We start from the raw sequence: 12,379 nt of genomic DNA, 5'->3' as shown, positions 1-12,379 counted from the left end.
TAAGGAACCCAATTTAGATACAGGATGGAGTGGTGCCAGGCTCCTGGCTCTACCACTCTCAATTCTTGCACTCTCAAGTTCTGGAGAGGCCGGGGTCAGTGGGGTCTGATGCTCCCCCAGCCCACAGTGGCTTGCAGCCTTTGCATGTTGTACACACATGGACTTTTCAGATATCTTGGTCCTTCAGGACAGGGGTAGGCAGCCTAAAATGTCCATTGCTCCTTAGTCTTTTATTTCACTGAAGGAGCAGTAGCTGGGCCCCAGGCCTTGCACGGTGCAGTCGGTACTGTCTCTGTTACACTTGCCACAGTGACATTCAGTGGCTACTGGGTACGTATATATGGAGTCTGCATGGTGAGCACAGCCAGGCACTCTCACTGTCTCATACACCAGCTCCTTGAAGGTACATGCTTTCTGAGTATTGCGCCTGGTTGGGTCCTTGTACACCAGATCCTGAGGAGTTTAGGAAGGAGAGAGTTAGGTTACAGTATTCTGGGAGTTTCTGCTTAGCTTAATCAAAATGAGATAGGAATTTAATACTGCTTGCTCTAACATTTACCCATTAAAGCTCACTTAAGGAATACCTAACTAAGGGAACATGATCTCATAAATGACCTATCTATATGCTATACCATGTTCCTGGTTGTTCTGGAAATTTTACAGAAAATATAATTCATTCCTTTTCCTCCTTCTGTCTATATCAAAATATTAATTATTTCTCAAACCATAGAGAGACTTCGAATATATCAAAATATATTTTTTAATATAGAAAAATGATGAGCAAGGGAGACATGACAGACATTTCAAGTTGACTTTTTGTTGTTGTTGTTGTTAATCCTCACCTGAGGACATTTTTGCATTGATTTTTAGAGATAGTGGAAGGAAGGAGGAGAGACAGACAGAGAGAGAAATATTGACGTGAGGGAGACACATCGATTGGTGGCCTCCTGCACCTGCCCTGGCGCTTGCAACTGAAGTACATGGTCTTGACCGGAATTGAACCCAGGACCCTTCAGTCAATAGGCCAATACTCTGTCCACTGAGCCAAACCAGCTAGGGCTTAGGTTGACTTTTTGTACTTAGTTGAAAGCTGTGTTAATGAAAACTTAAACCATAAAACACTGAGGTTTAATTTCTCAATAAACATTTCCAAATAATTGTCCTGTGTTTTTAGAAGACATAATATGGAATGTTAATGCTTAGTTTAACATGACTATAAAGGCTCATATAAGATTTTAAATATTCTAAGTCCTGTAGACATTTTCTTGCCTTAAGTGCTTTATATTTTACAGTGCTCTCAGTTTCAAAGGGTACATGGTTTGCATATAAGACATTTTAATCCAGGAAGAACAGGTATGTCCTAACACTTTTGAATAAAAAAATTATTTGCACTGAGGGAAGAAATGATCACAGCTGCTTAGTTTATTTCAGTATCATGCTACCAAATGTATATCCTAAGAAGGTACAAATAAACTGTACATTAAGTGGAGGTTGATCATACTTATTTGCTACCAATAAAGTATATTTCATTAAAAAGTTGCTATTTTGCCCTAACTGGTTTGGCTCAGTGGATAGAGTGTTGGCCTGCAGATAGAAGGGTCAAAGGTTTGATTCTGGTCAAGGGAATGTACCTTGGTTGCAGGCTCCTCCCTGGCCCAGGCCCCGGTTGGGGCTGGTGCAGGAGGCAATCAATCTATGTGTTTCTCTCACATTGATATTTTTCTCTGTCTTTCCCTCTCTCTTCCAATCTCTCTAAAAATCAATGGAAAAAATGTCCATGGGTGAGGATTAAAAAAGTGAAAAACAAACAAACAAATGAACCTAACACACACACACACACACACACACACACACACACACACTATGAAATTCTGCATAAAAAAACCAGGTGTAATAGGAAGCAAAAATAAAGAAAAAGTAGGAGCTGCCTTCTTACTTGGATTGATGCAAAGAAACTGTATGACTACAAACTAGTAGTTTTATGCCTCTGTGCCTTGGTTTTCTCAACAGTATAAAGAAGTGAGTGGGTTTGCAGATTCATTTGGTTGTAACAGTCTGCAAGGATTGAATGTGTTCTCAGGATGGTTGCTGGCATTTGTATTCAGGAGGGACAATACGGCAGTGTTTATAATGTGGCTGTTTGTGTTTTTATGTGGCTGAGAAACATATTTTGGTACTATCTCCATTGCAAAGATATAGCTTCAGTTACGTAGAAATAGAAATACATGACATACATGAAATACATCTTCCTAGAAATTAGCTTTTGGCGAATATTGTAAATCTTCTATTACTAAATATATGTATGCTTGCATATTTACCTCTCTATATGTAAAATCTATCATAGAATTCTTTTTTATTTTATTTTTGACTTGCAGTTTCTTTTTTGTTGGTTTTTTTGTTTGTTTTGCTGCTTAAAGTATTATAAAGAGTATTACATATGTCTTCTTTTTTCCCCCTTGACATTCCTTTTTATTTTAATACAGAATTGGCATACTGCCTGATTGATCAAATCAGATCTGAGGCCTCCCTAAATTTACCCTAATCAAATTCAAACCCAAATATCTAACTGATATCATGGTAATTAACCTTAATCATAACACAGACAGTATTTGGCTGAGGGACTCATGGCTATTACTTTGAAAACTTAAAGTATGAATAAAATGGGAATTAATAAAAATTGTCTTCAATAGATCCTCAGCACCCTCACTTCCCGCAAAGCAGAGTTCCTACCCGGGTGTAGCAGTAGCCTGCACACCAAGTGGTGTTGATACTCAGGCAGAAGCGACATTCCTCTTTCTCCACTGTGATGGTGATGTTGGTCAGCTCACAGCTATTGCAGCACATTGCTTTCCAGCAACAGAGAAGAAAGTACAACTGGACTGACTTCATCCTGGACTATGAAGCAAACAATTAAAGCCATGAGAAAACAAAACCCAAAGAGTTATAATCATTACATAAGTGGACCAAACCAAAATGAATTGGTTTACTCATCTGCCCCAGTCACATTTGCTGCAGCAATTATTTTTCTTCCTAGTTTGTTGAACAAATAGCTGTTCTTACCCTCCTCCTTCTTCATTTTTTTTTGGTCAAAGTAGAAACATAGGTCAAAACTCCAACATAATGATGTAAGTAAAGCAGTTTTTAAAGATTAGAGTATTACTCCTAATTGTCTTAAAATGATTACTCTGAAGAAAATAATTGTGATCATCATATTTGTCCCTGTGCTATCATTTTAAAGATTATTTTTGTTTAAAAATAAGAAGAAAATTCTGTCCTACAAAATTAGTTCATCATTGTTAGCATCTCATAAATATTTTCATTTGCTTTTACTTACCTTTGTTTCAGAGGTCTATAAAGTCAATTGCATGCTAACAGGGAGTATATGCTGTATTAACCATATTTAAGAAGCTAGGTTGACAAACCCAAATTTCCTACATGACAGTTCAAAAGCTCTAGATTTTTTTCCAGATCCTGAAAAATCTGTAATTTAGAAAGTAACTGTCACCGTTTGATAACTATAGGTGCTGAGACTCACCTGTGGTCCACTGCCTTGTCTGGGGAAAGCTGTAGACTGAGTTAAGTCTCAGTTCACCTTTTATACAATATTGTGTGCAACTAACACCTTGTGGATTTATCAGGAATTAATAAGACCAGTGTTATCCTGAAGCTTGCTGTAAGTGAATCGATGTTTAGATAGACAGGGAGATCAAGCCTTACTAATGTAGTCTAAACGAAATAGATCAAGAAAAATAATGTTACCAGAGATAATGATTTTATACAAATTAAATTTGATATAGTAGCACACCCACTCCTTTACCTTGTCAAATTAAATGTGACTCTAGGTTTTTCCTTTGTATCTTTAACTTGGGGGATTCAGAATCCTTTCCAAATATTGCTTTGGCCCTGTCGAGGAGGTGCATCAAAATTACCTGGTTATTTAATAAATTGCTCTGTGATCATATTGAAAACTGTTAGGAAAGAAACAAATAGAAAGTGTTTTGTGATCTGACTCCTAGCTAAAGTATAAAACATATTTATTTTTGCCTCCTACATCTAGATTCCCTTATCTCAAATGTTATTTTTTGATGCTTTATTTGTAATTCTGTAAATATGCTGCTGATTCATCTCTCCAGATCTTTGCACTTGCAATGCTTATCTTACCTGAAAAGTCCTTCCTTCTTTTCTGTGTTCTCTAACATCGCTCCCAGCCTTTGCAAATTTCTCAACCTTTAACATTCACCTCCCAGAGTTTTGAATGGGAAACAGAAGAGAACTTTAATTACCACCTTCTACCTCTGTTTTGTCCAGTAGAATGTGAGCTCCTTGGAGACTGGGTTTAATTTGTTTAAAATATTTATTAACTAATCACTGTGTCTGGAGCAAAAGAACAATGGTGGGAACATTAGGATATGATGTCAGAGATACAACAGGAGTAAAATCATGTAGGACCATTTAGGCCAATGAAAAGACTTTGGAGATTGTCTGTAAGAGGGGACCAATTGTAGGATTTTGAGTAGAGGAATGACATGATCTGATTTGGGTCTAAAAGTATCCTTCTGGCTGCTGTTTAGGGAACAAAAGCAGAAACAGGAGACCTATTAGATGGTATTGAAGCAACCAGGTGAGAAATGATATTTGTTCAGACTAGTGTGGTAGCAATGGAGGTAATCAGACATAATCTGATTCTGGATATATTTTGAAAGTAGAGCCAACAGAATTTTCTGATGGAAGAATTTGAATGAAAGAAGAGACAATGAGGACTCTAAGGATTTTGGCCTGAACATCTTGAAAGATAAACTTGCTGTCAGTTGAAATGGGTTGGCTATAGAGGTAGTAAGTTTTTGGAAAAAGATAAGGAGTTCAGTATGGACATGTTGAGCTTGAGGTGTCTTTAAGACATAAGTAGAATGCTAAATCTGGATTTTGGGATAAATAGTACATTGGCTGAAGATGTAAATTTGGGAGTCATTGACATGAGCCTAGAAGAGTGAGTATAAGTAGAAAAGATAAAAGGACCAAGAGTTGAGCTTGATATATTCCAACATCAAGAGGTTAAGGATAAGATCAAGTTTTTTTCTTCCTTTTTCCAAAAAAAACTGAGAAGGGCCATTAAGAAAAGAATGAAATGAAGAGAAGCCAAGTAAAAGAGAGTATATCAAGGAGGAATGAGTGACAACTGTGCCCAATGCTGCTGACAGGTTAAATAAGATGAGGACCTTGAGTTGTGCAATGTACATGGCAATGTAAAGGTCACTAGTGTCCTTGACTAAAGAAGTTTCTTTAGAGGAAAGAGATCAAAACTTTGATTAGTGTGTGTTTTAGTGATTGGAAAGAGATAAATATTTAAAAAGTTGACATAGGCAACTTTTCCCAGGAGTTTTGCTACAAAGATGAGCAAAGAAATGGATGATTTGATAAAGTGGAAGTGGGGTAAATATCATTTTCTTTTTATGTTTAAGATGGGAGAAATAACAGTATGTTTGTGTGGTGAGGCAAATGATGGAGTAGAGAATGAGAAATGATGATGTTGGAGGAAGAGAGAATTTCTGGAGTGTTCTTGAGGAAGTAAGAAGGGGTGGGTTTAGAGCACAATTGGAGGGACTGGCTTTAGACAAGAAAATGGAGAGTGCATCCCAATATCAGATGGGAGGCAAATGTGGGTGCAGATCCTGGTGGTTAGGGAGATGTAGTGAGTATAGATGATGGTGATTGGGTAGGTGTGGTGAATGCAGATGCTGTGGGTAGGTGGGTGTGGTGAGTGCAGAGGGTGGTAAGTGGGTTAAAGGCTCTGTGCAAATTGTCCTGGAATTATTTTTATTTTCTCAGTAATGTAGAATGTAAGGTTATTATCTGAGAATAAGGATGGTGAATTAATTGTCCAGAGTTTGTGGAGAGAGGAAAAGATTAGAATACTTGTTTGAGACTGGGAGAGGGATTGAGTTAGCAACGAGTTAGGAGTAGTGTAATAAATTATCAGCATTAAGGATCCATTTTAGGTTCATGGTAAAAAATTTAACACAAGACCATTCAACATTTATGTACATTTTTCTTTTGTCCAAATTAACAACAAGGGTTCAGGCAAATGGTTGACAAAAGTTGGATTTATGCAGGATTATGATTTTTTCAAAGATGTGACAAAAACAAAACTTAGCAAAGTATCTGACATGGAAAGTACTAATACAACATTTATGTAAGTGATATCTGGAATTAAGAAATAGTTTGAGAGAGATCCAAGATGGCAGTGGAGTAGGTGAAAGGTACACTCACCTCGTCCAGGCCCCAATTAGAATTACAACTTAATTAGAGAACAGTCATCCTGAATAACAACTGAAGATTAGCTAAAGAGAAGTTTTATAAGCAAGGATTTACAGAAGAAGCCACATCAAGACTGATAGGAAGGGCAGAGATGCAAAAAGGGCTGGCCTACCTTCCAAGGATTATGGCTGAGGTTCTAGGTTTATCTCAGCTGTGAGGGTTTCTCCCTAGAAGGGTGGGGTCTAAACCCCAAACCAGGTTTCACATTCCAGAGCACCAGAGCTGGAAGAGGTGCCCACATAATATCTGGCTATGAAAAGCAGCAAGGTTTCTGTTCACCAGGGAGAGATGCATATATGGAACATTTTCTAGGATAGACCACATGTTAAGCTACAAAACAAGTCTCAGTAAATTTAAGAGGGTTGAAATCATATCAGACATATTCTCTAACCACAGTGGTATGCAAATAGAAATCAATTACAAGGAAAAAAAACTGAGAAACACAAATATATGGAGACTAAATAACATTACTAAAAAATGAATGGATTAACAAGGAGATCAAGGAAGAAATCAAAAGATACGTGAGATAAATAAAAATGAAAACACACCAACCCAAAATCTATGGAACGCAGTAAAAGTTCGAATAGGAAAATTCATAGAAAAAAAAAATCTCAAGAAACAAGAAAAATCTCAAATAAACAATCTAATCTTAAACCTAAAGACCTGAAAAAAGAACAACAAACAAAGCCCAAAGTGAGTAGAAGGACGAAAATAAAGATCAGAACAGAAATAAATGAAATAGAGTCTAAAACAGCCGTGGGCAAACTACGGACCACGGGCCGGATCCAGCCCGTTTGAAATGAATAATAACTATTCATTTGAAAAAAAAGACCAAACTATTGAAAAAAAAGACCGTACCCTTTTATGTAATGATGTTTACTTTGAATTTATATTAGTTCACACAAACACTCCATCCATGCTTTTGTTCCGGCCCTCCGGTCCAGTTTAAGAACCCATTGTGGCCCTCGAGTCAAAAAGTTTGCCCACCCCTGGTAAAAAATAACAATACAAATTATCAATGAAACTGAGAGTTGGTTCTATGGAAAGATAAACAAGATTGATAAACCTTTAAACAGACTTATCAAGAAAAAAAGGAGAGGACCCCAATAAGTAAAATAAATGAAGTGGAGAAGTGACAACTGACACTGCAGAAATACAAATGCTTATAAGGAAATACTACAAACTACCATATGACAACAAATTACACAGTCTGGAAGAAATGGATAAATTCCTAGTAACAGTCCAGCTGGTGTGGCTCAGTGGTTGAGCATTGACCTATGAACCAGGAGGTCAGGTTTGATTCCAGGTCAGGGCACATGCCCAGATTGCAGGCTCCATCCTCAAGAGGGGGCATGCAGGAAGCAGCGAATTGATGATTATCATAATTTATGTTTCTATCTCTCTCTCCCTCTCCCTTCCTCTCTGAAATCAATAAGTGAAAAAACAAAACAAAACTGAGCCCTAGCTGGTTTGGCTAAGTGGATAGAGCATTGGCCTGCAGACTGAAGGGTCCAGGTTCGATTCCAGTCAAGGGCACATACCTCCATTGCAGGCTCCTCTCCGGCCTGGGCCCTGGTCAGGGCACATGCAGGAGGCAACCAATCAATGTGTTTCTCTCATATCGATGTGTTTCTCTCAAATCGAGATTTCTCTGTCTTTCTCTCTCTTTTCCACTTTCTCTCAAAAAATATCCTCGGGTGATGATTGAAAAAAAAAAGAAAGCAGAAATAGACTCATAGATACAGAGAACAAACTGGGGTTACCAGATGCAATGTGGTTTGAGGGATGGGTGAAAAGGTGAAGGGATTAAGAAGTACACATTGCAAAATAGTCATCTCTCTATATAAAAGCCCAAGCGACTGTTACGACTGGTCGACTGAATGACTGGTTGACTAGTCACTATGATGCCCACTGACCACCAGGGAGCAGATGCTCAACACAGGAGCTGCCCCCTAGTGGTCAGTATGCTCCCACAGCCAACCTCCCTCAGCCAACCTCCCACGGCCAGCTGGCCCTGATCGGCCCCTATCAGGACTGGGGGAGATGGCCCCGATCGCCCAGATTGCCAGCCAGGCTGAAAGACCCCACCTGTGCACAAATTCGTGCACCAGGCCTCTAGTGGAGATATAAAGTACAGCATAAGAAAGACAGCCAATAATTTTTAAAAAAGCACAACAAAGTTCTCATGAATTCTGGTCAAGTAATGGTCTTAACTGTGTGAGGATCCTGAGACTTTCTCCCTGTGCATATATACTCAATGACCTATATCTTTTTTCATTTATAAATAATTTGTCTGCAAATCATTTCTTTATGTCCATATTTATTTATTTATTTATTTATTTAAAATATATTTTATTGATTTTTTACAGAGAGGAAGGGAGAGAGAGATAGAGAGTTAGAAACATCGATGAGAGAGAAACATCGATTAGCTGCCTCTTGCACATCTCCTACTGGGGATGTGCCCGCAACCCAGGTACATGCCCTTGACTGGAATCGAACCCGGGACCTTTCAGTCCACAGGCCGACGCTCTATCCACTGAGCCAAACCGGTTTCGGCATATGTCCATATTTAAAAACAGGAAATTGTATATGTGCTCATATATTAACAAGTTACTTGCCTTTAATGGTCTGGTATCCTTTTCTTTTTCCTGTGTTTGTATATGTTTTATAATGTTAATGTAAAAAAAGTTCATCAGCTTCCTTTGGCAGGTTCTGGGGAAGGGGTGTCCAGCAACAAAGGTAGCAAGAAGCCCCTGAAACTGCCCAAAAGGCAGGCCAAGGAGATGGACGAAATAAAGCATTCAAGCAGAAGCAAACAGAGGTGCAGAAGAAACTTGAGGAGCTAAAAGCGAAGGCTTGGGGAAGGGCCTTCTGGCCACAGGTGGAATTCCAGAAATCTGGCAAAAAGTGAGCTGTACCTTGTGCTAGGGCATTGGTGATTCTTAATTCCCTTCATGTTTTAACATCTGGATTTCCTGTTATAACATCTCTTGCCACCTAGAGCTAGAATGAAGTGTTGTTTTGGAGCCTGTTGTACATTTAACAATAAACTTTTGTGAAAAATAACAATAATAATCATTCAGTGGCTCATCTTTTTAGTTCTTCTCACTCTGCCATTTCAACCTTAGCTGTGAGGTCAGAGGAAACCCAGTCCAGAATCCTGCCACAGTGTGCTCTTCCCCGAATTCTGTATCACCTGGAATTAAATAAACTCATTCGAAAAACCCCCAGTATCTTTAATTTTTTTCTAATTTAAATTTATCCATTATTATCATTTAAATTCATTTTCTTTATTTAAATTACAAAGTAATATATAGCATGTAGGGTATAATATTTCCACATAAAGTGCTAATTTTTTATTGTTTTTACCCTACCAACTTACCCAACAATAATACAGGGTTGCACTTTTTAATATGGTAGTGACCAGCTACTTGTGGCTATTAAGCAATTGAAATGCAGCTAATCCAAAGTAAGATTTACTGGAAATATAAAATACCCTCTGAATTTCAAAGATAAAATAAGAAAGCATGTATCTCAATGATTTGTGTTTTAATTACATTGAAATAACATTATGGATATATTAGGCTACAAATATGTTAAGTCAATCTCACCTATTCCTTTTAATTTTTAAGTACTTTACTTTAAAATGTGGTTACTAGAAAATTTTAAATCACATGAGTGCCTCACATTATATTTCTATTGCTCTGCACTGAACTTGCTGGGTAAATTTGCAGAGGTCACAAGATCTGCTTTCTGGCCTAATATCTGACCCTTGTGCAATATACATCCCATGGTAGGTCAACTGATATAAAAAGGGAAAGAAAAGGGAAAAGCCCACTGGTTGCCAATGTTTATGAATATGAAAATATAATAATGTATTCTATAGATTTTAGTGAGGAGTCAGGAGGGTTAGTTTTCATATTAGCAGGTAAACAGCTTGTTCTCATCCCTGGAGCAGCCAGATGGAACTTCATTTTATCAGATGATATAGTAACACACTGTGAACAATGAAATGAAATGTAATACTCATCTCTGCTGCATTTTCTTTTCCTTACAGCAAGGTGGAGCAAAGTGGCATGGTATTCTCTTGATAGTTCCTTTTAAAGCAGTAATGGCATTCAGAATATTCCATGATGATGTTCCAGTAAGAAGTCAGTACATTTAGTATCAGTCAACTGATAATGCATGAAGCTAAAAATATTTCCTAGGCTTTGCAGCAGTTGTATCTTGCACAGAGTAAGCATTCAGTAAACACTTGTGGATATGATTTTTGTTTTGATGCTGGTTGGCAAGTTTCTAGAAACTAAAGCAAAAAACACTTAGAATGGGATGTACATCCAAGTAACTAATAATATGTTGATGCTTGGTATAGGCTATGCTGAAAAGGTAATCTACTGATGGGCCTAGAGTTATCCCCGGCACAAAATGCACATTCCAACTATTTTTACATCATTTTGTTTTAGGAAAGAGCATCTTATATGCAGGGTCGGGCAAAAGCAGGTTTACAGTTGTTCATATGGAAAATAATACAAGAATTAATAAATAATACTACAAGAATAAATTATGTATTTTGCATACTCACAACTGTGAACCTACTTTTGCCCCACCCTGTGTATGTACATGCATAAACTCACACACATTTACATATGGACATACATAGAAAACACTGATATAGCATTATGGATATATTAGACTACAGATGACATTATGGATATATCAGGCTACAAATATGTTAAGTCAGTCTCACCTATGGTGCTTTCATAGTTTCCTTAAGCTCATGCATGTCTTTGAGGAAAGTATAATTGTTCTCATTTTACAGAGTACAAACCTTTATTGAACATTTACTCTGTACCAGTCACTGTGCTAAATCCTTACATGCATGACACCACTGAGTGTTTTCAACAGCCGTGTGAAGTACATATTTCTATCGTTTATATTTTACAAATAAACAAATGAGGGTCAGAGCAGTGCATTAAGATGCTCAATGTCACAGTGAATGGCAGAGCAGGACGAAACCATAGCCTCTATACAAGTTACCGTTAGTAAGATGCCCTTTGCCTGGAGTTGTTTCCTCTCTTGAAGCAGTTCAGATCACCAGGACTTTGCACACATTCCATATTTCTACTGCTTTTCAACAAACAGCAACAGAAGCAACAATAATGGCAGCAAAACTAAACGTTCCAGAAAATTGCAAAATACCAGCTGATTTTATAGCTGCTCTATTTGTCCTAAATGACCAGGAGAGCTTCTTTTGCAAAACAATTGCTAGAACCTAGAATTTTGCCTGGAAAAAAATAACTTCTGTTATGAAGATCTACTCCCATATATAATAATAGCAAATACAGGGAGATGGCTGAGAGGCCAGGTTGATGGTGAGAGTCTTCATAAACGGCCATTTCTAGAGAATTTCGTTTTTGTTCTCTGACCCTATTTGAACCACATAATATTAGACCACATACCTTTGTTTTTGGTCCTTTGCTTTCTTGATATCTACCTGCCACATTTTATTAAAAAACCTAAAAGGAGAATGGAGATAATTTGAATGACAGTCATATATATTCAAAGGAGACAAACGATAATTGATTGATTTAATTATGCTTTGTGTTGAGAGTTATTTAATTCACATTTCAAAAATTACTTTCACCCTTGTTATCTGAGTTTATTTTCAATCAATTTTTAGAACAATTTTTTTAAGTGGCAAGACAGACATCATAAAGCAAAGAGTGAAACCACAGTTACCTATATTTGCTTTTGAGTGACAGAATTTTGACTCATACCTCAATTTTTTACAAAAATTGAATTTAAAAGCATTCTACTTTAGGTAACTCCAGACTTTATTTTTATCACAGAAAAAGGTAGTGATTTTAGGAGCACAGTGGGACAGAGACATTCTCCCTCTGTCCTGCCATAGGAATAGAATTTTTAGCTGGCCCTGTGGCTGTCCAGAACAAAGAGTAAAATGTCCCCACCTCCCTTGCATCCAGAAATGGCCATGTTGTGAACAAAAAAGATGTAATTAAAATGTGTGACAGCTTTTAGGAACTTCAGGAGACAGGCAGAAAGC

The 12,379-nt window shown here is 37.5% G+C and overlaps 1 protein-coding gene across 1 annotated transcript; it reads right to left on the bottom strand.

Annotated features, from left to right (window-relative positions):
- Positions 1–222: 222 nt before the first annotated feature.
- Positions 223–2,889, bottom strand: FSHB (follicle stimulating hormone subunit beta). The gene is made up of 2 exons (XM_059711139.1): positions 2,731–2,889; positions 223–453 (listed from the first exon to the last, which is right to left on the bottom strand). The coding sequence occupies exons 1-2, from the start codon at positions 2,887–2,889 to the stop codon at positions 223–225; spliced, it is 390 nt and encodes a 129-aa protein (XP_059567122.1).
- Positions 2,890–12,379: the final 9,490 nt, after the last annotated feature.

The sequence above is a fragment of the Myotis daubentonii genome, chromosome 9, assembly GCF_963259705.1.
Source record: "Myotis daubentonii chromosome 9, mMyoDau2.1, whole genome shotgun sequence".
NCBI lineage: Eukaryota > Metazoa > Chordata > Mammalia > Chiroptera > Vespertilionidae > Myotis > Myotis daubentonii.
This window is presented reverse-complemented; position numbering and strand designations above follow the sequence as displayed.